The sequence below is a fragment of the Spodoptera frugiperda genome, chromosome 10, assembly GCF_023101765.2.
Source record: "Spodoptera frugiperda isolate SF20-4 chromosome 10, AGI-APGP_CSIRO_Sfru_2.0, whole genome shotgun sequence".
Classification (NCBI taxonomy): domain Eukaryota; kingdom Metazoa; phylum Arthropoda; class Insecta; order Lepidoptera; family Noctuidae; genus Spodoptera; species Spodoptera frugiperda.
The window spans coordinates 5224860-5248099 of NC_064221.1; the positions used below are offsets into that span (position 1 = coordinate 5224860).

General features: G+C 38.5%; 2 protein-coding genes across 2 annotated transcripts; one reads left to right on the forward strand and one right to left on the reverse strand.

Annotated features, from left to right (window-relative positions):
* The first annotated feature begins 896 nt into the window (after positions 1-896).
* Positions 897-22388, forward strand: LOC118277284 (uncharacterized). The gene is made up of 25 exons (XM_035596008.2): positions 897-1185; positions 1644-1822; positions 2364-2518; positions 3032-3172; positions 3319-3400; positions 3598-3693; positions 4842-5059; positions 5553-5778; positions 6467-6582; positions 7558-7806; positions 8318-8469; positions 9248-9378; positions 9725-9810; positions 10199-10360; positions 10844-11032; positions 11362-11477; positions 11780-11940; positions 12025-12843; positions 13297-13439; positions 13932-14067; positions 15013-15109; positions 18494-18577; positions 21049-21155; positions 21407-21509; positions 21803-22388. The coding sequence occupies exons 2-25, from the start codon at positions 1690-1692 to the stop codon at positions 21969-21971; spliced, it is 4071 nt and encodes a 1356-aa protein (XP_035451901.2). The 5' UTR covers positions 897-1185; positions 1644-1689; the 3' UTR covers positions 21972-22388.
* On the reverse strand, positions 18846-20424 carry LOC118277076 (uncharacterized). The gene is made up of 2 exons (XM_035595741.2): positions 19844-20424; positions 18846-19561 (listed from the first exon to the last, which is right to left on the reverse strand). Exons 1-2 carry the CDS (start codon positions 20243-20245, stop codon positions 19208-19210), a joined length of 756 nt encoding a protein of 251 aa, XP_035451634.2. The 5' UTR covers positions 20246-20424; the 3' UTR covers positions 18846-19207.
* Positions 22389-23240: the final 852 nt, after the last annotated feature.

Below are 23240 nucleotides of genomic sequence, written 5' to 3' on the forward strand. Positions count from 1 at the left end.
AGGTTATGCTTGACACTATAAGTAAACAAATAAAGAAAGAAAAATAAATAATTAGTTTATAGGTAATGTAATTACATAAGTACCGTACCTAATTAATTACTAAGCATACAAATATACAATAATAAAAAGTTTTTAATTTAAAACTTTACTGAATTTTTAAATTATTTTTACCTACGTAATAAGGTACCTACCTTACATAATATGTAAGGTACATACATGTACATATACAAAAAACAAAGTCAGTAAGTAGGTACCTACCTAGTTATATAGGTATACATAGTTTATTTAAAATTCTATTTCATCGACAGGATCTTACTGTGCTATGAAAACAAACAGGCAAAGTCGCGGCGAAGCGCTAGTATTTTGCTACATGTTTAGGAATAAAGGTTAAGTATTTACTGAAATTGAATTAAAGTTACTAATATAATTTATCAAATGAATAACTTATAATGCATGAATAACTTAAATATGATTAAAAGTATAAAGTGGAAACCAGAGTTATCGAGTAATTTTTGTCGAGTTCCAGATTATGCGAAGAGACGACCGCCATCTTGGCGTTACCATAGTAACCGCGCTTATTTATTTCCGTGGAGATGTGATACAGAGTTTCGAAGTGTTTATATTTTAAATTGTGTGGAGAAATAACACGGCTAACAGTTTATTTATTAAATATTAATTAATTTATTAGTTATTCTTAGTAAATAAATTAATAGTGACGTTTGAATTTATACATTTGCAATAACTGTAAATGAAATAATATGAGCTGTTTTCTTTTGTTACGAAAACAATTGCAATCGTGATGTTCGTTGTTTAATTCACTTTTTTAATTGAATATCAACTGTTTTTAAGTAGGTATTTAAATAGATTTCTACTATGTTTAGACGTGACCTAAATTAAAAGTAGGTAAACTTATGTAGGTACGATGCATAGGGATGTACCTACCACGATCTCAAATGAGGTCAACTTTTAAATTAATTGCTATCTATGGTAGCGAAATGAAGTGACTTGTTGAAAGTAGTGACGTTTTTAATTAATTAAATACTTATAGATAGTTTGAGAAAAATCAATAACATGGTGTGATAGTACGAAGCAATAAATATGGGTTGTTTAAGAACTGTTCGTGCTGATAATATGTACAACTTACAAGATCTGAAGAAATTGAGCAGGATATCATCGTTGTATCATGTAAGTACTAGACTAAGTAGGTACCTCTTTTTTTGAGCAGGGAAAATCATCCAATGACTTCTCCCGCCTTGGGTGAGGCGGGTGTCAGACTCATACTGACTTTAGTCAGACCACCCTTTCCTTCTCCTGCTTTGAACCGGAGCCCCGGTAACCTGTTACGTTGTTCGCAGCTCTGAATAAACTAAGTACCTTACCTCTAGATTTAGATTTCAGCCATGATCGTTCCACTATAGGGCAAAGACTTTCCTACCCTCCTTCCACTCCTCTCTGTTTAAAGTTTTTGCGGCCAATCCTTGTCATAGATGTCGAGTTCGTCCCGCCATATCCTTATGGGCCTTTTTTTTGAGCGGGGGAAAATCATCCAATGACTTCTCCCGCCTTGGGAGAGGCATGAGAATCATTTTCCCTCGGCCACCAAGCAAACATGTTAATAAAATCTTTCTTTACCTATTTTACAGATGCAATATCGACATCGTAAGTTAAATACATAAGAGTTAAGTTACCATGGGGGAGGCGCTGAGTAAGTTGGTGTCGGCGGGCGGCGTGCAGGGCGGGGGTTCCGTTCTCGACCGAGTCATTTCCCAGCCCAGTAGCGAAGACCACACGGTGCTTTATAAACTCGCCGATTATAAAAAAGGTAGCTATTTCTATTTTGAGTAATGTTACTGTATGTTTGTTTATAAATAATAACTAGGTATAGATATTGTATAGTGTAGGTATACTTAGTAAAGTACTGATTTTTTTAAACATCGTTTTCCATGTACTGATTAACTTAGTACGACATCAAGTAACGTTGATACATACCTAATTAATTTATTTAAACTAAATTATTGTTGTCGTTTAATTCACGGCTAAATATGCTGATTACTCTGAGGGCTTAGTACGAGTTTCCTTTATTGAACATCTGTTTCCATGCACTGATTAACTTAGTATGTACCTACGACATCGACCAACGTTGACAATGGTATAATTAGGTACATACTTAATTTAAACAATAATAGTTAGTAGAGTAAATAAATAAATTATTGTTGTGAAATACACGGCTAACGCCGATTACTCTGCCCGTGTTCCGTGTTACTTGTATTCTTTTTTATTCTGAGTCCATTTACTGCGTGTGCACCAGCCTTTATGGTCTAATTAATACTTTTTTCATAGAAAAATCTATTTACAATTTCCAGGCGGTCTGCTCCTCGAGACGTATGCTAAGGGTGGCATGATGGCTGCGGAGAAGTTGATCCGCGATGAGTTTGCAGCGTACATGTATGCCGGCGGCAGGGGACGGGTTATCAACCGCGCAGAGTACCTGCGGTGGAAGTTCAGGGATCAGGAACAAGTCAGTTAATAAGGAATTACAGATTTGTATAAACATTTACACATTTTGTCACAATATCCATCATTAGGATTTAAGTTCTTACCTACTTTCACTTTTTATTGACAATACATTTAATTATTTTTTATGAATCTCTAATCTAAACATGCCTGTACTTGTATCTATCTAATTCTTGATTGTAATAATGAAAAAAATATTTTGTGAAAAATAAACTCGAAAACGACTTCAAATTAAGAATACTTCAATACGATTGGCGCGTGCCATTCGGGCTGGTCGCGAGGTCGTTGCCCCCGGGCATTTTAGCGCGCGTACTTACAATGCTTGCCTGTCATGTCATGCGCGAGAGACTTCTTACAATGATTAAGTATTATTTAGATCAATGTATTAATTAACTCTACGATTTACATAGTCCTACTGAGGACGGTACGTCATCCGCTACAGTTTAAAATCGTAGATTTCTAATTGAGATTTTCTAAAAAAATAATAAGTACCTAATATGTTTTGTTATTTGGTCAGGTGGTGTTACCAATCGAAGCGTCCCTCTCTCCTCACGACCCTCTTGCGAAGTGGGAGGATCACACGGCTTGTTGGCAAATGTGCTACCGAGGCGCTCTGGGAGAGTCACTACTACATGTTCTCATCATTTGTGATACTAAGGTGAGATTACGGGACTTTTTCTCAGTTTTGTGAATGACTTTTAGGTAAATGGTAGGGGTTTTTCAATTCTGTTCTAATATTAATAATTAGGCTTTAAACTCGTATTTTAAGAAGCTATTTCAATTAAAATTTTATCAATTTTTCAGATTCACACGAGATTAGCCAGAACGCTAGTGAAATGCTTTCCGAGACTGTCGCTAGATGTCGTGGAGGGCGAAGAATATTTAGGTAAGTAAGTAGGTACTTATGTACTAAGTCATTAGTATTTATAAGTTAGAATCGGTTTTTCTTTAAACGTTCTCAAATCTTAAAAATACGAAGTACGTACCTAAGTAGTTTTTGGGAACTGTGAACACTTTGCAGTGGGCGTTAGTGCGTTATAACGAAGGCTTATTAACACACATGTCTTTCTAATTTTGTTACAGGAGCCAGTTCTCTGCACCTGGCTATAGCTTACAGCAACAATGAGCTCGTCCAAGACTTGGTAGAGGCAGGAGCTGATGTCAACCAAAGAGCTATTGGTAAACTAACTTAAACTGACCATTTTTAGAATAACCTAGCAAATCCCGCGAACTCCGTTTCGTCACTAATGATTTTCTATGTTCTCCTGCTATTATCTTGAATTTTCCTGAATTATTTTTGCTATAAACCTCACAGAGACCGAGTCTTTTCCAATGATTGCAAAACCGTGGAAATCGGTTCATGCTTTCTGGAGTTATAGCGTCAGGAAGGAAAATCCGACTTATTTTTATTTTTATAATATAAAAAAAGAAAGAATAACGTATTTGACTGCACGGTTGGCGCGGTGGCTGGGCAACTGGCTGCCGTGCAACGTGTAGCGGGTTCGATTCCCGCACGGAGCAATTCTTTGTGTGATCCACAAATTGTTGTTCCGGGTCTGGGTGTCATGTGCATGTGAAATTGTGTGTTTGTAAACGCACCCACGACACAGGAGGAAATTCTAATGTGGGGCAACGTTTTTTTTAAAAAAAAAACATTTTTAACAATAAGAGGAGAAAAAATAAATAAATTTAAAAAATTAAAAAAACCCGACTGCATAAAAAACACGTTAAATAAAAACTGAAAAGTAAAAAACAAGCTTAGTCTAAAAGTGTAGATAGCAATGCTATTACCACAAAATTAAATAATTTCATAATCAATACACAAAAAATAATAATCTTATGCGAAACATATTTTTCTATATGTCAGTGATATACCATTTTGGAATCCTCATGATGAGCTCTTTAATTTGATACCCATATTGTAGCAAATTTTTTTTTTTACTCTTATCTAGGGCGCCTCACGGCCGCCATGTTGGTTTTTGTTTTACGTCACATATCTAAGAACACTTGGGTAATTAAGACGAATCCAACGATACCCTGATTGTCGAAATCCATCAAGCCGTTTCGAAGAAATGAGGTAATAAAGAATATTAGGCTCATACATACAAGATACGCGCGAAAAACATAACCCTTCCTTGGCAGTCGGGTAAGAAGACAGTTTACAAGGGAGATGTTCCTTCCACAGTCCACAGAAATAATTGTATATTTAAGATAAATATGTATTTTGCATGTCATTATATTATGACTGAATACTGTACTCATAGACATTTTGTAACACCTTTTACATAACTGTATTCATTAGCAAATAAATCCTTTGACTTTGACAGGCAGTTTCTTCCTACCTCGCGACCAACAACGCGTGCCACCAGCTAGACAGACCAACTACGAAGGCCTGGCGTACTTGGGCGAGTACCCGCTAGCCTGGGCCGCTTGTTGCGCCAACGAGGGGGTATACAACCTGCTTTGTGATTCTGGGGCAGATCCTGATGCACAGGACTCTTTTGGAAACATGATATTGCATATGGTGGTCGTTTGCGATAAACTGGTGAGTTTCAGTGGTAGGGGACGTTCTTGTGTGATTGTGTGTGAATATAGTACAGTTTTTTTTATGGCACAAGCCGGTAAACGATCTGACGGGTCACCTGATGGTCAGCAATCGCCGCCGCCCATGGTCATTTGAAACACCAGAGGCGTTACAAGTGCGTTACCAGCCTTTTGAGGGTTAGGTATTTAAGGGTTATTCAATCTTCCCAATCTCTGATGGGGAATCGCGAATCGCGGGAAGGGGGGAATTGGGCCTCGTTGTTTCACCTCGATTTTCTGTGAGGCCGTGGTATCACTCCGGTCGAGCCGGCCCATTCATGCTGAAGCATGGCTCACCCAAACTTAAGTACGAAATTTAAGTTGCGAACCCAGGTAAAAGTATCTATGAGCACTTATGTATTATTTAGGTACGTCAAACTTGTCTTAAAGTAGATCTTTATAATACTGTATTAAGAAAACCACTAACGGAATGTCAACTTACTGTTTCCTTTAAGGACATGTTCGGATACGCGCTCCGTCACCCGAAGGTCCCAGCTAGTAATGGCCGGATGAACCTGGCGGGCTTCACTCCACTGACCCTGGCCTGCCAACTGGGCCGAGCATCCGTCTTCAGGGAGATGTTAGAACTGTCCGCCAAGGAGTTCTGGCGATACTCCAACATCACCTGCTCTGCTTACCCCCTCAACGCACTGGACACTTTATTGCCTGATGGAAGAACCAGTAAGTATTGATAACTAGCTACTTCCGCGCGGTTTCACCCGCTCTGCTCGGTTCCTATTGATCGCAGCGTGATGTTTTATAGCCTATAGCCTTCCCTGATAAATGCGCTATCCAACACAAAAAGAATTATTCAAATCGGACCAGTAGTTCCGGAGATTAGCGCGTTCAAACAAACAAACTCTTCAGCTTTATAATATTAGTATAGATGACATTGGGACAGAGAATGCGACTTTGTTTTATACTATGGGGCCATCCATAAATTACGTCACACGAATTTCATGATTTTTGACCCCCTACCCCGTCCTTGTCACAATTGGTCACATTTGTGAGACCCCCCCTCCTTAGTCTGACGTCACATTTTATATTTTTACATCTAGAATTAGTAATGTTTTAATTAAAACAGCATTTCCGAAATTTATTTTAGTAAAATTAACATAACATGACATGAGTTTTTCGATAATAGTTCCAAGTTCGTGTTTTAACAGTTAGATTATAATAATTGAAATGTGACGTCACAAAATTAAGAACCCCTTCCAACCCCTTGTCACACAATGTCACTTCGTCGATCCCCTCCCTCCCCCTTAACGTGTGACGTAATTAATGGACAGCCCCTATGTAGTGAAGAATCAAAGTTATCATTAACTATGTATAATAACCAGTAATTGAGCATATTTTGAAATGTTTATAGATTGGAACTCGGCGTTGTTTATTATCCTGAACGGTACGAAACAAGAGCATCTGAACATGTTGGACGGAGGCATCATTCAGAGGCTGCTGGAGGAGAAATGGAAGACATTTGCTAGGGTGAGTTTGTTTTCAATTAAAAAATAGTAAATTTAATTTGAAACACACTTATTTCGAACATACACAGCTAAAAACAAGTCATCGAATTTTGTGATCATCTCGGCGGCGGTACCTAGTTATGTTATGCCTCATGAGCCTATCCACAAGCATCCATTTTAGATTTCTTTTTCATAAACATCCTATGTCCGGAGCTGCGGATTACCTAGCGGGATTACCGGGGCTCCGGCTCGAAAAGCAGGAGAAGGAACGGGGTGGTTTTTAGTCAGTAAGACACTGCTTCTCGCCTCGCCCAAGGTGGGAGAAGACATTGGATGATATTCCCGCCTCAAAAGAAAAGCCATGTTAATTATACTCGTAAATATCAATCTGCCATTCACTCATTAATATAGGGTGTCCCAAAATTTACGCAAGATTTGAATTAAATAGAAAACGCCGTTTTTAGTCTTTTGATAGTTATATTTTTATTGACTCGTAAAGTACATAGGAGAGGGTTATATATGGAATAACACATCGGACAAATGGCCTCCACGGCTTTGTTGAAATTTGCCATGACCATTCTGCATAAATGTGGCTGAATTTCGTTGATGCAGCGTTGAATCTCCTCCTTTAATGCACGGGTGGTTGTGGGCTTGTTGACATACTTGTGATTTCAAATAGCCCCATAAAAAAAGTCTAATGGTGTTAAATCACACGATCTAAGAGGCCAATTTTGATCACCGAAACGAGAGTGTACACGACCTGGAAATGTCTTTAAAACGTTGTTATATCGTGTAACGCTCCATTTTTAATAACCCTATACTGTTAGCTGTCAAATTGCTTTTTTTTTCAGGGTTGCCAACCCTTCACACTGCACAAATGGGGGCAAATTCAAATCTTGCGTTAATTTTGGGACACCCGTTACATGTACCTTTACCCAGACTAAATATATAAATTAAAATGACCTTCTAATCTTCAACGTGTCTCATTTTATTCCAGAACAAATTCTTAAAACGTCTCCTAATCTTGATGCTGCACCTCCTCTTACTATCACTCTCGGTATACCTCCGACATAGCAGTGCAGAGGCCGATGCCCACCCAGATTGGGGGCTGGAAATAGGTGATGCTAGGAGTGGGATCCGACTAGCCAGTGAACTGGGAACTATAGCCAGTACGCTCTGCTATATCATACTACAGCAGGGCGATGAGCTGAAGAATCAGGGCCTGGTGGCTTATTTTAAACAGTTGGTAAGTGATGTGGGCTTTTGTACTTCTTAATTCCTACTATCTTTAACCAAAATTTCTGAATTTTATAGGGCTAATGTCGACATTAAGAACTATTTTAGTCAAAGATAGAGATCGTTTATTCATTCCGGCCGTCAATTTAGTAGAAAGTTATGTGATTTATGTCTCGCAGGGGTATACAATTTACCTTGAGCTGCAGACTACCTAGCGGGTTACTATTGCTCCAGCTCGAAGAGCAGGAGTAGGAACGAGGTAGTTTTTAGTCAGTAGGAGTTTGACACTCATTCTCGCCTCACCCTAGGCGGGAGAAGTCATTGGATAATTTTCCTCCCTGAAACACCAAAGGCGTTACAAGTGCGTGGTTGGCCTTTTGGGAGTTAGGAATTTAAGCGTTGTTAGGGAATGGATAATGGGGCTTAAAAAAGGGATATATAATTTAGATGTTTCGTATCTTTTAAAAGTATATTAATCTTCCTGTTGCTTTTTAACAACGGTTATGCTTCTTTTTACCTAGATCCACGAACCAGCAAAGTTCATCTTCCTGATATCGAACCTGTTGCTGTTAGCGTGTATACCAGCACGTCTCATGAGACAGACGATGTTGGAAGAAGCGTTACTCATATTTCTACTGCCTGGATTCTGGTTTCTGCTCATGTTCTTTGCTGGGTAAGTTACAAAAATGGAAATGAATTGAGTTGTAATGCCAATTCGACCAGTTATTAACAACCTATAAGTGGCTACTGCTGACCAAAGGTATCTTCTTGCACGGATGTTTCTGTAGGATGCCAGGAAACTGAAAACTGTTGACGGATCACTTGTATCAGAAACAAGAAGAATGGTTGCACTGAGACATAAAAACGCAGCGGACACATCAATAAAAAAAAAAACGCACGTTTTCATTAAAAACCGCAATCCATTTACCTTACCTACCAATTTTGTTTAGTACTTACCTGTCTAAAATAAGGTTTTCTGTACGGTGTTAAACCTAATTAAGAAGAAAATAGGAGAAATAATCAGCAATCCCTTAGTACAAGTCTGTTTTACGTTTAAAGTAATAGAAAAGCGAGCGGATTGACCGGCTCGAATGAACCATCCAATCAGAGGCCCGAACACGCTCTCATTTCGTTTTCGCTCAGCGTAAAACAAACTCCTACTCCTAAACTACTCCTACTGTACTTGTTTATTAGCGTGTTTATTTAGTTTTCTTGTTATTGCGATATTTTTTTTTTTTTTGGTATTTTTTTACTGTTATCACACATTTGACATTTGTTTATATACTTTTTCCAATTTTTAAAATTTTTTTTGACATATTATAAAATTTTGTACGCTTTCCGAAGCAAAACATAGCAGGATCTATTCATGTATAGCAGCATACCCTACAACTTATAATGTACCCTATGTTTCACAAATAAATACTTTGACTTTGACTTTGTTTGACCATCAGCGCAGTGAAGCTGACGGGTCCGTTCGTGACGATGATCTATAGCATGATCACCGGCGACATGTTCACCTTCGGCATCATCTACTCCATCGTGCTGTTTGGCTTCTCGCAGTCCTTCTACTTCTTGTACAAAGGTAATTATTACTCTGTCTTCTTCACGGTCTGATTCTTCTTTAAGGTCTGTAGATGAGGTACTATTTCCCGCTTGGGTACTTTTTAACCAACTTCAAAAAAGGAGATTCTCTGTTTGACCTGTATTATCGCGATTATATCGCGTTTAGTTGAACCGATTTCAATTCGGTTTTCAGCATAGTGTTTTTCCGACTTAGAAGGTTTTAGGTTACCAACTCTCTAAAAATGATTTTTATATCTTTATTATACTCTTCTAAAATGGAAATTAGAACAGATTTGAAAATACAAATGTAACTCGTACATAGTACATCTTTCATACATATCGTGTACGTACAAAAATCTTTCCAGGTTTTCCAAACGTGCAGTCCACGCTGTTCTCAAGCTACCCCAGCACTTGGATGGCGTTGTTCCAAATTACGTTGGGAGACTACAGTGTAAGTAGAACTACCTCGTAACATTTCTTAGAGTCAGCTTGGTGGTAATTTCGGTAGTCCGTTCTTACTTACGACACACCTGGAAGGAGAATAGATATTATGGTAAAGAGACTGTATAAACCAGCACTTCATAAGCGCTCCTAATTTTATTAAAGAGCCACTCTATGTGCAATTCGGTAACCGACATAAGCCTAGGAATACTTTGCCCGACCCGGGAATCGAACCCGAGACCCCTTGACCGGCAGACCACTTACGACCACTCGACCAACGAGACAGCACGGGATCGTGACAAAGGTAATCTTCTCTACCGTGGGTAACCACACTGCAATCTAAGTTAAGAGACTATACTCATCTACTGTTAATGCTCATAATAATATTTTTATTTCAGTACACAGACCTCAGCATGACAACGTACCCGAATTTATCAAAGACGGTGTTCGCAATCTTCATGGTGTTCGTGCCCATTCTGCTGCTGAACATGTTGATAGCCATGATGGGCAACACGTACGCCCATGTCATTGAACAGTCCGAGAAGGAGTGGGTCAAACAGGTCAGTATACAGTAACTTTACACCGTACAGTTAGTTAATAGTCAGATGAGTACAAACTTAGAAAAAGGAAAAATGTCGTGATTTAGCTACATATCTGCTCGGCCACACAGACTGCCACGGCCTCACAGAAAACCGAGGTGAAACAATGCTTTCGTTGTGTGAGTGAGGATACCAGACGACCAATTACTCTACTTCCCTATTCTCCAATCTCCTATTCCCCAACAACGCTTAAATTCCTAACCCCCAAGGCCGGCAACGCACTTATAACGTCTCAGATATTTCGGGTGTCTGTGGGCGGCGGCTATTGCTTACCATCAGGTAACCCGTCGGCTCATTTACCGGCTTATACCATATCATAAAAAATCTGCATCGTTACACCTTGAAGAAAGGGTAAGAGAAATCCCCTTAAGGAATCGTACCCACTGGAAGATTACGAGTTCTATAGTAGTCCAATTCTTAACTAAAACTTTCTTTTCGTAATAGTGGGCGAAGATAGTAGTATCCTTGGAAAGGTCGGTGGCCCAGGAAGATGCCCACAAGTACCTGCAGGAGTACTCCATTGGTCTAGGACCGTCTGATGATCCTCGGTACGAAGTCAGAGCTGTCATGGTGATTAAGAGCGCCGCCAAAACCAGAGCTAAGCAGAGAAAAGGTGCATTGTCTAATTGGAAGGTAAGAGGCAGATTTTATTTTTGTATTGTAAAAAAAAAACGATGCCCTACACTAGGAATTTTTTCCTGTATCACGGGTGCGTTTACAAAGATACAATTTCACGTATACATTGAATGTAAATATTACATATCATCTGTGACCTTATTGTCTCCGTAGACAAAAAGGTCACAGGCTACAAGCCAAGGCCAAGGCTACGCTTGGCAAGAGGATCACAGTTTAGAATCAGTGAATGTGGTATTAACTTTAACATAGGTGTCATGTTAGTTTAAGTTAAAAGTATGGGTGCTGATGACAGAATAATACTAAATTACTAAATCATTTTGTACCAGCGCGTGGGTAAAGTGACGATAGCTGAGCTGCGTCGTCGCGGCATCAGTGGCGAGGAGCTCCGCCGGCTGATGTGGGGCAGAGTGTCCATCTCCACGCCCACTAAGGCTCCTTTAGGGTAAGTCGTCCAAAAGAATTCTAGTAACTACAAGTTTCCAATACAAGGTCATTTATCGACGTGTCGAATTCAATCCGAACTAATACGACCTTCAAAACTTCAAGAAAGAGCGTACTCCTTCTTAAAATGACCTTGTGACACCAAAATGGTGTTGTTACTATCAGGTGATGCGACGTTTGTCTACCTATTTCATAAAGAAGGGCTTAGTTCGTCCCGATTCTCTTCTACATGAAAATTAAACTGCACGAGTGCTTACTTATTTTTGAAAACAACCAATTGCATATATTTTTTGCTTTATCTAGACGTAGAACAGCGGCCCCGCCCCCTGACGTGACGACAGCAGGAGTGCCACTGGCACCCGGCTCAGGCGCTGAAGGAGGCGGAGTGGCGCCCGCACTCTCCTCCGCTCTAAACGTCATGGCCTTCACACAGGAAATGAACCTGGGGACTGCCGGAACTCCTGGTACGTTGCTACTTATACCTTTACCTTTACTTGACAAAATTATCGCTTTGACGCGCAATTCAATCAATCATTGTTTCTTTCCAGGCCAAGACCACAAGCAACCCACTCCAGATTTGTTAGTGAATGGCAAAACAGCACCCATAGTGCCCATATCAGGGATTACTTCGCAACCTTTTGTGGCCACTCCTAACCAACTCAGTGTACCGTCGTCTTTCCCACAAAATAAAACAAGTCTAGAAGCTCCAATGATGGGTGTTTTACCAGTAGCTACAACCACAGCTCAAATGCCAACAATGGGAGTACAAACGATGTATACTGGCGTTCAAACTCCGTTGCCAGGAGCTCACATGCCAGTAACTGGCGCTCAAATGCCATTAGTTGGTGGTCAAATGGCATACACTGGTGTGCCGACAACACAACCAAGTGGAATGATGCCTTATGCTGGTGCTCCGATGCCTCTACCGGGTGCCCAGATGACTATGCCACTGCCTAGTGGTCAAGTCCCAATGAGTAGTCAATTGCCGATGGGAAGCCAAATGCCATTAAGTAGTGGACAAATGCCGATGGGTACTGCTCAAATGCCGATGGGCAGTGGACATATGCCAATGGGTAGTGCTCAAATGCCGATGGGCAGTGCTCAAATGCCAATGGGTAGTGCTCAAATGCCAATGGGTAGTGTTCAAATGCCGATAGGTAGTGCTCAAATGCCAATGGGCAGTGGACAAATGCCGATGGGTAGTGCTCAAATGCCGATGGTAGGTGGCCCAATGCAAGTTCCCGGTGCTCAGATGCCAGTTCCAATGCAGGGGCCTTATGGAGCTATGGGACAAATGTACCCGATACAGGGTCAGATGTACGGTCCAGGAATGCAGCAGATGATTGAAATACAGGTGCAGAAACCAGGTAAATAGTATATATCTATTTATGTATTATACTTCGGCACCTTTATTCCTATAAAAAGTATGGGAGAGCCATGCTTCGGCACGAATGAGCCTCGACCGGAGTGATGCCACGGCCTCACAGAAAACCGAAATGAAACAACGCCTAAGGCTCAATTACCACCCTTCTCATATCTCTCATCTTCCCAATCACCGATTCGCCAACTGCCTTTAAATTCCTAACCCCCAAAAGGCCGGCAACGCACTTAATTGTAACGCCTCTGGTGTTTCGGGTATCTATGGGCCGTAGGGATTGCTTACCATCAGGTGATCTGTCTGCTCGTTTACCGGCTTTTACCATTAAAATAGAATCGTCCATCAGCTGAACGTTACATTTCTTCCGAATTCACTTCTTTTCTAAGCTACGTCACTTTTTTCACAATAACTTTAATAGTAATTTCTAATGAATAATCTCTAGTTTCCGACGAGGTGTTCCCTGACTATTTGTTCGAGCTGATAAAGCTGGCGGAGGACCCGGGCTCTGATAAGTCGGAAATCAAGGCGCTCGCTGAGAAAGCGGCGGACTTGGGCGATGTGCCAGAAATAGACATCAATGTTTCGGTAAGTACGACATCTAGGTATCAATCAAATTGTAGCGTATTAAACCTACTTAACCTAATATTTACGAATATTAGGTTAAGTAGGTTTGATATTCGTAATATATATACTTATATATGTAAGTAATATATATGTATATATGTAAGATATGCCGATATATATACATATATATATATAAAATAAATATATATATGTACGATAATAATAAATGATATTCGTAAATATTAGGTTAAGTAGGTTTAATACGGGTCACCAGGGCAGCTCCATAACCAGCACCATGACTACAAATATATGGAGAAATCTTCTTTCAGTCCCTATTAGGGACAGTTCAGGGTAGTTGGTTGTGGACACTGGAAACTCTAGAATTCAATTGAAATACGTACTCAGTCTTGCATAAATTTTGTGTGTTAAACGAATATGATTAATAAAATATTCTCTATAATTAATCTGATTAAGAAATCTATTGACAATTCAATGGTGATATTGGTGATGTAGACGGCAGCGCGATCAGCTCGGCGCGTAGTAGCGGGTGCCGTCTCGGGACTGTTCGGGGTGGCGGCCGACGCACCCACCGCCGACACTGGCTGGAGGAGGGAGAGGAACGAAAACAGTGACAGCGATCCCATATCAGGTAACTTGGAGTAGAAACTCATCATCATCATCACCACATCACACATTCATGCATATTACAGGCTATAAGGAGTATAAAGCCGGGTCCAGACGAGTGTAACGTGTAATGTAATCCACCGTGTAATGTAAAACGAATTCTACGTGTGGACGGCAGTACGAGCATTACATGTAACGCTCGCGCGGCGCTCGGGGTTGATCCATCGGCTGTCGGTTTTTCGCGCGAACACAAAGACGCTCGCAGTGCTCGTTTGGACGGCGTTCGTGACGGTTGTGTCGTATGTACGTTCATGATGTGGAGTGACGAACAATCGCTTGAACTTATTAGTTTGTATCACGAAAAACCTGTTATTTGGGATCCAAAAATTGTTGAGATCCACAAGTAAAGAAGATCTTCTTTTATACAAATTAGTTTTCCACCATCGACGCTTCCGACTTTTGCGGTCTTCAGTTAGTAAATACATGAAAATAAAAGCCGCACCAGCTATCACGACCTTCCTATTCGTAGCAATGTTCGTAGCAACTGAGTGGAAACAACTTTTGAAATATTTTCGCGTTCACAATTCGCTTTGAGTTCGTGTGCCGTCCACACTGTTGATGCTAAATTACACGTAATCTTACATTACACGTTACACTCGTCTGGACCCGGCTTAAGGCACTGCACTGCACTATAAGTAACTTACCCCACTGCTGAGCAATAGCCTTTTCTCACGTGGAGAAGGAATGGGCATTAAAGAATACGGTCGATCAAGGTGGATTAGAAATTCCTAACTTAAAATAATACGTCTCAAGTTTTCTCACGATGTTGTTTATTTATCTTCACCTAATAAATTTCAATTAGTAAGTAGTTTCAGGTTTCGAAACCACACCTTCATGCATGAGAACTAGCTAGAAAAGTGGCATCACGACATTATCATAACATATTTATCACTAAGAGTTTGTTATGTAGAATCAGTGTTGCTGGGGCGAGCGTCGCGGGCTCGGCGCGCGCGCTCCGCGTCACGCCGCGCGGCGCCACCGCCGCCTCATCTATACGTGCCTGCTAGGTACGTACAAATACATCCTATACATTACAGACAATATCTTTCACAGTACAAGTTATTTCTAACATTTTCATCGACATACTACACACCACCTTCTTAAACTGCAAGACTAACAGTCAGTTGCAGGAACGATCATTAAATTTTTAAAGTGACTTTAAATATTAATGAAGCTTTAAAGTGTTGCACAAAGAAGTATTTCTATCTTATTTTAATGCCGGATTAACTTTAATTAAAGAAACGTCAAATCGGGACTTTAGCCTATTTTTTACGTTGCACAAAACGTCATTAGCGCTAAAGGAGCATTAAATTGACAGTTTGGGGCTATAATTTTTAATGCCTAGTCAAACATCCATTAAACTTGTTATTAAACTTTCAATTCTTTTGTAAATAGTGTTAGTAATATTTTTTACTTTATTACAGTATTATTTATAATGTCCCTTTCAAGCCTATCATCTTTATTCGCTCCTTCCACGACGACGTCGTGTACCAGATAGGATAAATTTATTTGAAAAACATGACGGAGAAGAGTTTCGTGTGAGATACAGGATTTCTAAAGCTTTACGCATTTGCGAGATACTCAATTTAGAAACTGAAATTCGAAGAAATAAAGCTATTGATGGCCTCACATAGTTATTGATACTAGTGGCCGCCTAGTGGTCGAAATTCGACCATATACGATTTAATTTACAATACCACTTAACATACGTTCAAGGATAATTTTTATTTAACGAATTGCTATTCGTTTTGTAAAATTCAAATTAATATATTCCGGCGCATCATGAATAACCAAACCTCTTCATTATATTAACCTCCTTCAATGAGAAACCTCTTTTCATTTCTTTTTCTTTTAATATCATCGCAATGTCTGTCATTTTGACGTTTTGTCAAATACGAAAGGGGAAGGTGGGGGAATTAGGAACACTTAACTTAAAAGGCAAAAAACAGTATTTTCTCTTAAAAAAGGAATCAACTTTTATTACTTAAAAACATTATTTATCTGTCTACTTATAACGGAAAAAATATTTTTTCATTTCATGACACATATCACACACGTAACTTTTGCTGGTCTCTCTGGAAGTGCATTGCACATGTGCCCAAAGCTTTATCGTGGTCATGTGAATCTGATATTTGAACTGGTGGTGTCTGGTTCAGTCTGGCTGCATCAACGTCACGCCTCATCTAAAAAAAATTGTATTGTAATAAAAATATAAAAACAAATTGTAAATATGAACGTTCCCAATTACCCGCCACCCACCGTTCCTAATTACCGGCAGTCGATAATTTGAATAAAACTGGTCGCGACCTTCGATAGCATTATAAGTGAATCCTATAACACGTAAAATTTTAAAACGGATTATCCATGAAATAAACTTACGAAATATGGTGTCATTGTACTCAAAAATATGACATTTGCATCTAATGTATGAAAACACAAAATTTATAACAAAAATGCAATAAAAACATTTTGACTCACCGTGTCAAGATGCGTGCATCCTCCAGTTCCCACTGTCGCTTGCGCACTTAGGGGCGGGGGAAGCATACCTCGAATAGCCGCGAGACGGGATACGGGGAGGGGAAGTGGGACTTATCAACGTGTTCCCAATTACCCGCCGTTCTCAATTACCCTACCTTCCCCTACTATGCATGGTAGTGTGTGTAATGTTTTATTTATTGATTTATTTATTTATTGATTATGAATGTACTTTATAAGCATTATTTATGAAAAATATTAGCGTTCTGCACTTCTCCTACACATAAACTATAAGTGTACCAAATTTTATGCTCCTACGTCCGCGCAATTTTCGTCATATAGATGTTTGTGATTCTTCGCTACTGGATCTACCGAAGATCAGCTTCCTGCCAAACATAGGCTTTCCTTAGGTATTTCCATATCATGCTCGGAGAATAGGTGTATTAATAGATGTATAATTATACCTTGTTCTTTATAGAGACTGGGTAAATGCTAAAGAAGTGTTAACTATTAAGTAGTTATTTTTAAGAATAAATAAAACGACTTATCTTGTTTTAAATTAATTTATTTTATTATATATTTATTTTACTAAAATACCAAGCCACCGTCACCTGGGGGTAATTCGTACTTCCTCTGTGGGTGCAATATTATATCATTCTTTGGTTAATTCTTTGCTTAAAAAGTTAGTAAAAGGGCGATGCATACTGCCTGAACCAGCCTGTGTTGCATCAGATACCATGGTTAATGAATAATACTGAAAATTCTTTCTACAAAAGGAAAACTCGAGACGAGTCCAATTCTCAATTAATCACAACAATAACAAACACCTGGAAGCTACATTAAATCTTCTCTCTTACAAACGGTGTTACGATACCAATGAAAGATAATTCAACACCACATTAAAGCAATTGATAATATTTTTATCGTAAAAAATTAGGATTTTTCCTAAATACAGAGATGACAGAAACGCTCATGATGACATTATTGACAACTAGGGCTGGTCATCTAGGATTTTATTCCCGCGAACCAAAAAGGTTGATACCTATTTTAAATCGGAACACATAATTGAATCGGTTCAGGGAATTAGAAGAAAATTAGATATTTATATGTATTCCACTATTAAGACACCACAAAATACATTTAATAGTAGCTAATTAAAATAACACATATACCTAATCTATTAAATATAGAGATATTTAATCAAATACAAAATATAGATATAGGTATTACGTAAAAAATGTGATTAGCTCTGGAAAAACTCATAACTAAGTCTTAGTTTACAAGTGACTAAGTAGTAACAAATGGTATTGTATTGATTTTTATAGTGTCTTTAACTACATGAAATAAATCGTTATTTTAAAAAATCGGTTTCTTTCGAAGCGGGATTCGCATCCTTCCATCCTTAATGACAATTTACATTCAATCAGTTCCACAGAGTATACAAATACTACGTAATCAGTTCATTCAAAATATGTGTTTTAACTTGCAACACTTTTTAATGTCGTCTTTAGTTAAAGTCCCATTAAAGGGACCCGCAACAGTTTTGTGCAACGTCTTTAAATTTAATGGAATATTAGCGATAATGACGGATTAACTAATGTCGATTTTAAAGACAGTTTTCTGCAACTGACTGTAAGTTCTCCTAATACTTATTAGACGTTTTTAAACTAACTGACAGACGTCTAAATTAAGAATTTCCTTACACGGTCATACCAATGTCAGTCAATGCCATCAGTCATGAAGTCAACGATAGACTGTCAGTCAGACTGACTGATCGTCAGTCAAACTTACGGACGTAGTCAGCGCAATGTAATAAGTAAGCTATAGGCATAGATGTATCTTCATAATACTTTTCACCAGTTAAGTATGTTATGTTATAAGTCCCGTGAAATAAAAAATACCTAATCTTTCCTCAGGTCAATGTACCTGGTTGCATCTGAAAGCAGCGCTGTGGAAAGTGATGTACCATTAGAAGAAACTGCCAGTTCCGGAAATAATTCGTGAGTTCTTTTTTATATTATCATGCCTTTTATCCCCGAAGGGGTAAGCAGAGATGCACATTAACACGTAATACCACTGTGCGTACACCCACTTTTCATTTATGTTGTAAGTTCCATGTAATAGGTGGTGGCCGCCCGACCCGGGTATCGAACCCGAGACACCTTGCCCGGCAGTTGCACTTGCAACCACGCAGCCAACGAAGCAGTAGTTTTTTTTTAAATTATTGAACAAAGTAGGCAAGGTCAAAATAAATAACAACTACTTAAATAAAGTAAAAAAAGTTTATTTATCACAGGTTTTCCCTTATGGCAACAATGTTTATGTAGTTATTTATATACGTACACTATTGCACTTATTCTGAATCAGTTTTTAGTGATTACATGACAAGGAAAGAAAGAAAGTATTTTAGCGTATAAATATTAAAGCAGCTTGAAATTAATAAATTACAATAGAGATAAGACAGAATTGAGCAAGATTTTATGAAAATGATCTACATTGTGTGCCTATTGCGTAAACTAATGTAACGCCTACTCACTAATGTACTTAAGTAACTAATGTTTCGACGCGCTCTTCACAAACACGCAGTGAGCTCAATACATTGAACTCGCTTCTAAATCCCATGTCTTTAGTCATGGTCTATAAATGTCCGTCAAGTCCGTGTCATCAGTTAAATTATTCTTCAAGCCAGATATTAAAACCTTATTGATTAATAACTCTGCATGATATCTTTGCAGTGGATTCATCCTCTTGAGTTTACAAGTTACATTGGCTCCTACGGCCTCAAGCTCTCTATCAATCAAGTCGTGGTCGTCTCCGTCCATGCCATGATATTCATTAGTGTCTACTTCTTCTAGTTTTATGCTTTTTAGAATCTTCTTGCTTTTATTTCTTTTTCTCGCAGGCTCATTGTTTGTAGCCAAAACATCGCTAACGGGAGACGAACAAATCTCATGTCCAAACGCCAATTCATCGGCACTAACCTCCTATAAAAAATTACAGTACGTTAGCTTAGATATAATGGAAGAAAAAAGCCATTATTAAAAATTAAAAATATTCTAAAAACATTAAAAACAAGTTAAAGTTTGTTATTATTTATATATAGTTATAACTCGCAGTGTTAGGCAGTGTGGCTGATTATTAATCTATAAATTAGTGCCAAGTTTAATCAAACTGGCGATTACTCAATAGTAAGTGTGTCAAGATCAATACGTGAACTTTCGTTCAATACTAACAAATGAAAATCGTCAAACCACCGTCAAACTTACAAGAAATGCGCTGTCGTCCATTCTAACTTCAGTTAAACTGCTATCATCCTCTCTTTCAAGAAATCTCAGTTCGTAGAACTTCCAATTTGTAGGTTTATACTCATAAATTTCTTCGCCATTTTCATTAATACGCTTCGAAGACAAATGTTTAATTAAGTCTTTTCTAAAAGAACATCTTAAACTGTTAATTTTCTTTCGTACGCTGTATCTATTGGCCGATGGATTTGACTTCTTTAAGACATCTACCAGCACATCTACAGCTTCATTCCGTTTGTATTTATTAGTATAAAAGTTATTTGTAGTGTCCCAAAGTACGGGTAAATTCTTATAAGTTTTAATAAATTCTTCTTCTATGCGTTGAGACTCGGTATCGCTCGATGGTATGGTTTCTTCTTCACTCATGATCAATTTTTATGATATTCACAATAATACAAGAAATCTAATAAACTTGTAAATGAAACTGATAATCGATTGACAACTTGTGAACTTGACGACTGATGCAGTATCAGTCCACCAAACAAAGTGTGTGCAGAGCGCGTGCGTGACTGACAGTACCTAATCAATAATGTTGGAAGTTTGACAATTAACTGACAGTTTGTCGAGTTCTCGACCGAAGGATTGCTAGTGTGGCAAGTTGTAAAATAACACACATGTTGATTTTAGTACTCGCAACACTTTGTACCGGAAGTGAATAATAATTAATAGCGTCTATTACTTGTTATACTCTTTGATCATGTCTGATTGACTTCGATTAATCGGATGAAATGAAAATAACGAATCTTTATTGTAGTAATAGGTTTAATTTAGTACAGAGATTCATAAATGCGCTACGTGCATATTAGGAAGACTTTCACTGTGTAGGGACATGGTTTTTAATCCTCCGTAGGTAGGCAGGGGCACATAAACAAACCACTCCAATTTTTGCCAGTTATGATACGAGTCCCATATTCTGCGGGGCGTTTATTCACTATAGCCTAGCACTCTAGTAGCTATATGTACCAATACTAGGATTCAGGGATAAGTAGGTACTACTGTACTACATTTTATTTTATGATCAACATTATATCTAGGAATAAACCTACTGCTCTTCTTTTACGGTATTTGTCTGTTTTATTGGATCTTGATGGTGACAATAAGATTAAATAATAATAGGTACCTAACTACCTAGGTACGACTATAAAGTGCGTAACGTTTTTCTTTACCAGGGCGGTGGCTGACTCGGCTCGCATAAGAGCAGCTCGGCCGCTGTGCATCCTGTCAGCAACTGGTTTGCCTGCGCCAGGACAAGTGGAACATTCCATGTTTGTTGTGGGTACGTATATCGATGTATAACTTCACTGTTTCTTTTAGAATAGGTACGACGGGCAGATAGGTACCTACTGAACATAAAATACCAATTCGCTATTTGTATACAATAGCGGGTAGTATTCATAAAGTTTAAAATATTCAAAAGCCGCTAATAACACTTCCTTGATACGAGACTCGAACCCGTAATCTTACGCTTAGCAATAAAACTTGCAACCGCTGTACTGCAATACAACCTAATATTTTGTCATACTACAGGAGCTGGTAGTGGGTTTGACGTTGAAAGCGCGGCCCCAACCCAGGCTGTAAATAAAGCCATCAAAAATAAGAGACCGAAAACTGCACGTCCCAGAAGAAATAGGTAAGTTCACTTGAGAATTGAACCCAAGCCAAGCCAAAAAGGGCCTTGTCGCACTCTACACAAGGATCTACTCAATACTTTATTAGTTTTCCACGATAAAATTGTAAATAATTGTCGTGGGTTGCCTTCACAAGCACTCGAAATCACATACACATCAGTGATCAGACCCAGATGGAGTTGCCATGAGTGGCGCGTATTGCTTACCATTGATCAGCTTACTCGTTGGCTGCCTTATGCCATAAAAAGTACTTACACTGTATACAGACACGTTTCTTACTATACCTACTTTGCAGGGTATCTCCTTCACCAGTGATCGAGGCAGGGAGTCCACTCCAACCTTGGGCGACGGCGCCGCTGTCCCGCCTGTCGCAGCTCATCAGAACATCGAGTGCATCAACAGCGTCCCTAAACTCTCATGCCTCCGCTGACGAATCAGACTGTCTAACTCAGCAGAGATACTAAACTTTGAATGGGTACTTATCTACACTGCCATTTTACTTCTAGCATTTCCTCTTTACTGCGACTAGCTACGTTGCACGTTTCTATTTCATTCTGTGTAGTTCTATAGTTTTCCCGTGATTTCTAGTCTATCTAGTGTACCTTCTATCTTTTAGGAGTTAATGTGTTATATTAGCTTTAATTTACAGTGATACGTAACGAGTACAAACCAAAGTTTATTTATTGTTAGTATGTAAGTAAGGCAGGTCCTAAGTGCATAACTATGTTTTCTCATGTCTATGTGTGAAATAAAACAAAACATAGTTTCAATATAATTAATTTATTGTTTGCCCCTAACTCGCCGCTGTGGAAACCAATATAATGTAATCAAATTTATAAAAAAAAAATGTGTAAAGATGTTTACATGAAAACAAAGTAATTTTGAAAAAGAAAAGTTGAATGATATCTACGTAAGAACTAAAATGTGAAATGAAAATGGTTGAACATAGACAAAACTAATACAAAATTAAAATCAATGAAAAATCATGACTAGACATACTATTCGTTCAACACACAAGCAATGGACGCACTACACTGCAATAAGTTTGTTATTTTACATTGAATTACCAAATGGAAACAATAACAATACATTCCCGTAAAGTGCGTCCAATTGCTTAAAAATCTCTGCACACTCTTAGCCAGCTATATAAGTGTGCAGGCAAATTCACGTATAAAAATATAACTGTAGGAGACTACTAGCAATAATTCAATTATGCGAAATTTATGCAAACAATGAACATTTCCCATTAGAAAATATCAATTTTGATCCTCCACTACGCCGAAAGTGACCCTAAGCCCATTAAAATTTGTACTTTTCGTAAAAATCGTAATTCACCACATTGAACAAGTCAATATCCCTTTATGTATTCATAAATGTTTCATTCACGTCCTTTCAATACATAACTACTGTAGTAATTAAAGTATAACGTGAGACCACAGTTAATCCTATATATGCTGTGTTTTCATTACAAATTGTTGATCTACTCTAACAGTAGTAGTTACCTAACAAGACTTCAGAAAATAACCAGATTATAGTGTATCATCCTTTCATTTTATAATAAGACTTACCAAGACAATCTCAGTAATACCACCTTTATCTCAGCATTCGTGCTCGTTCCGCCATAATCCAATATTATTTGTATCATTTTTGTGTCTGTTTCAATGATATTAACGAGTGGCAGTACTTCTCCCACCTTTAACAGATCGACAACAATGAGGGTAGTGATGTTATCA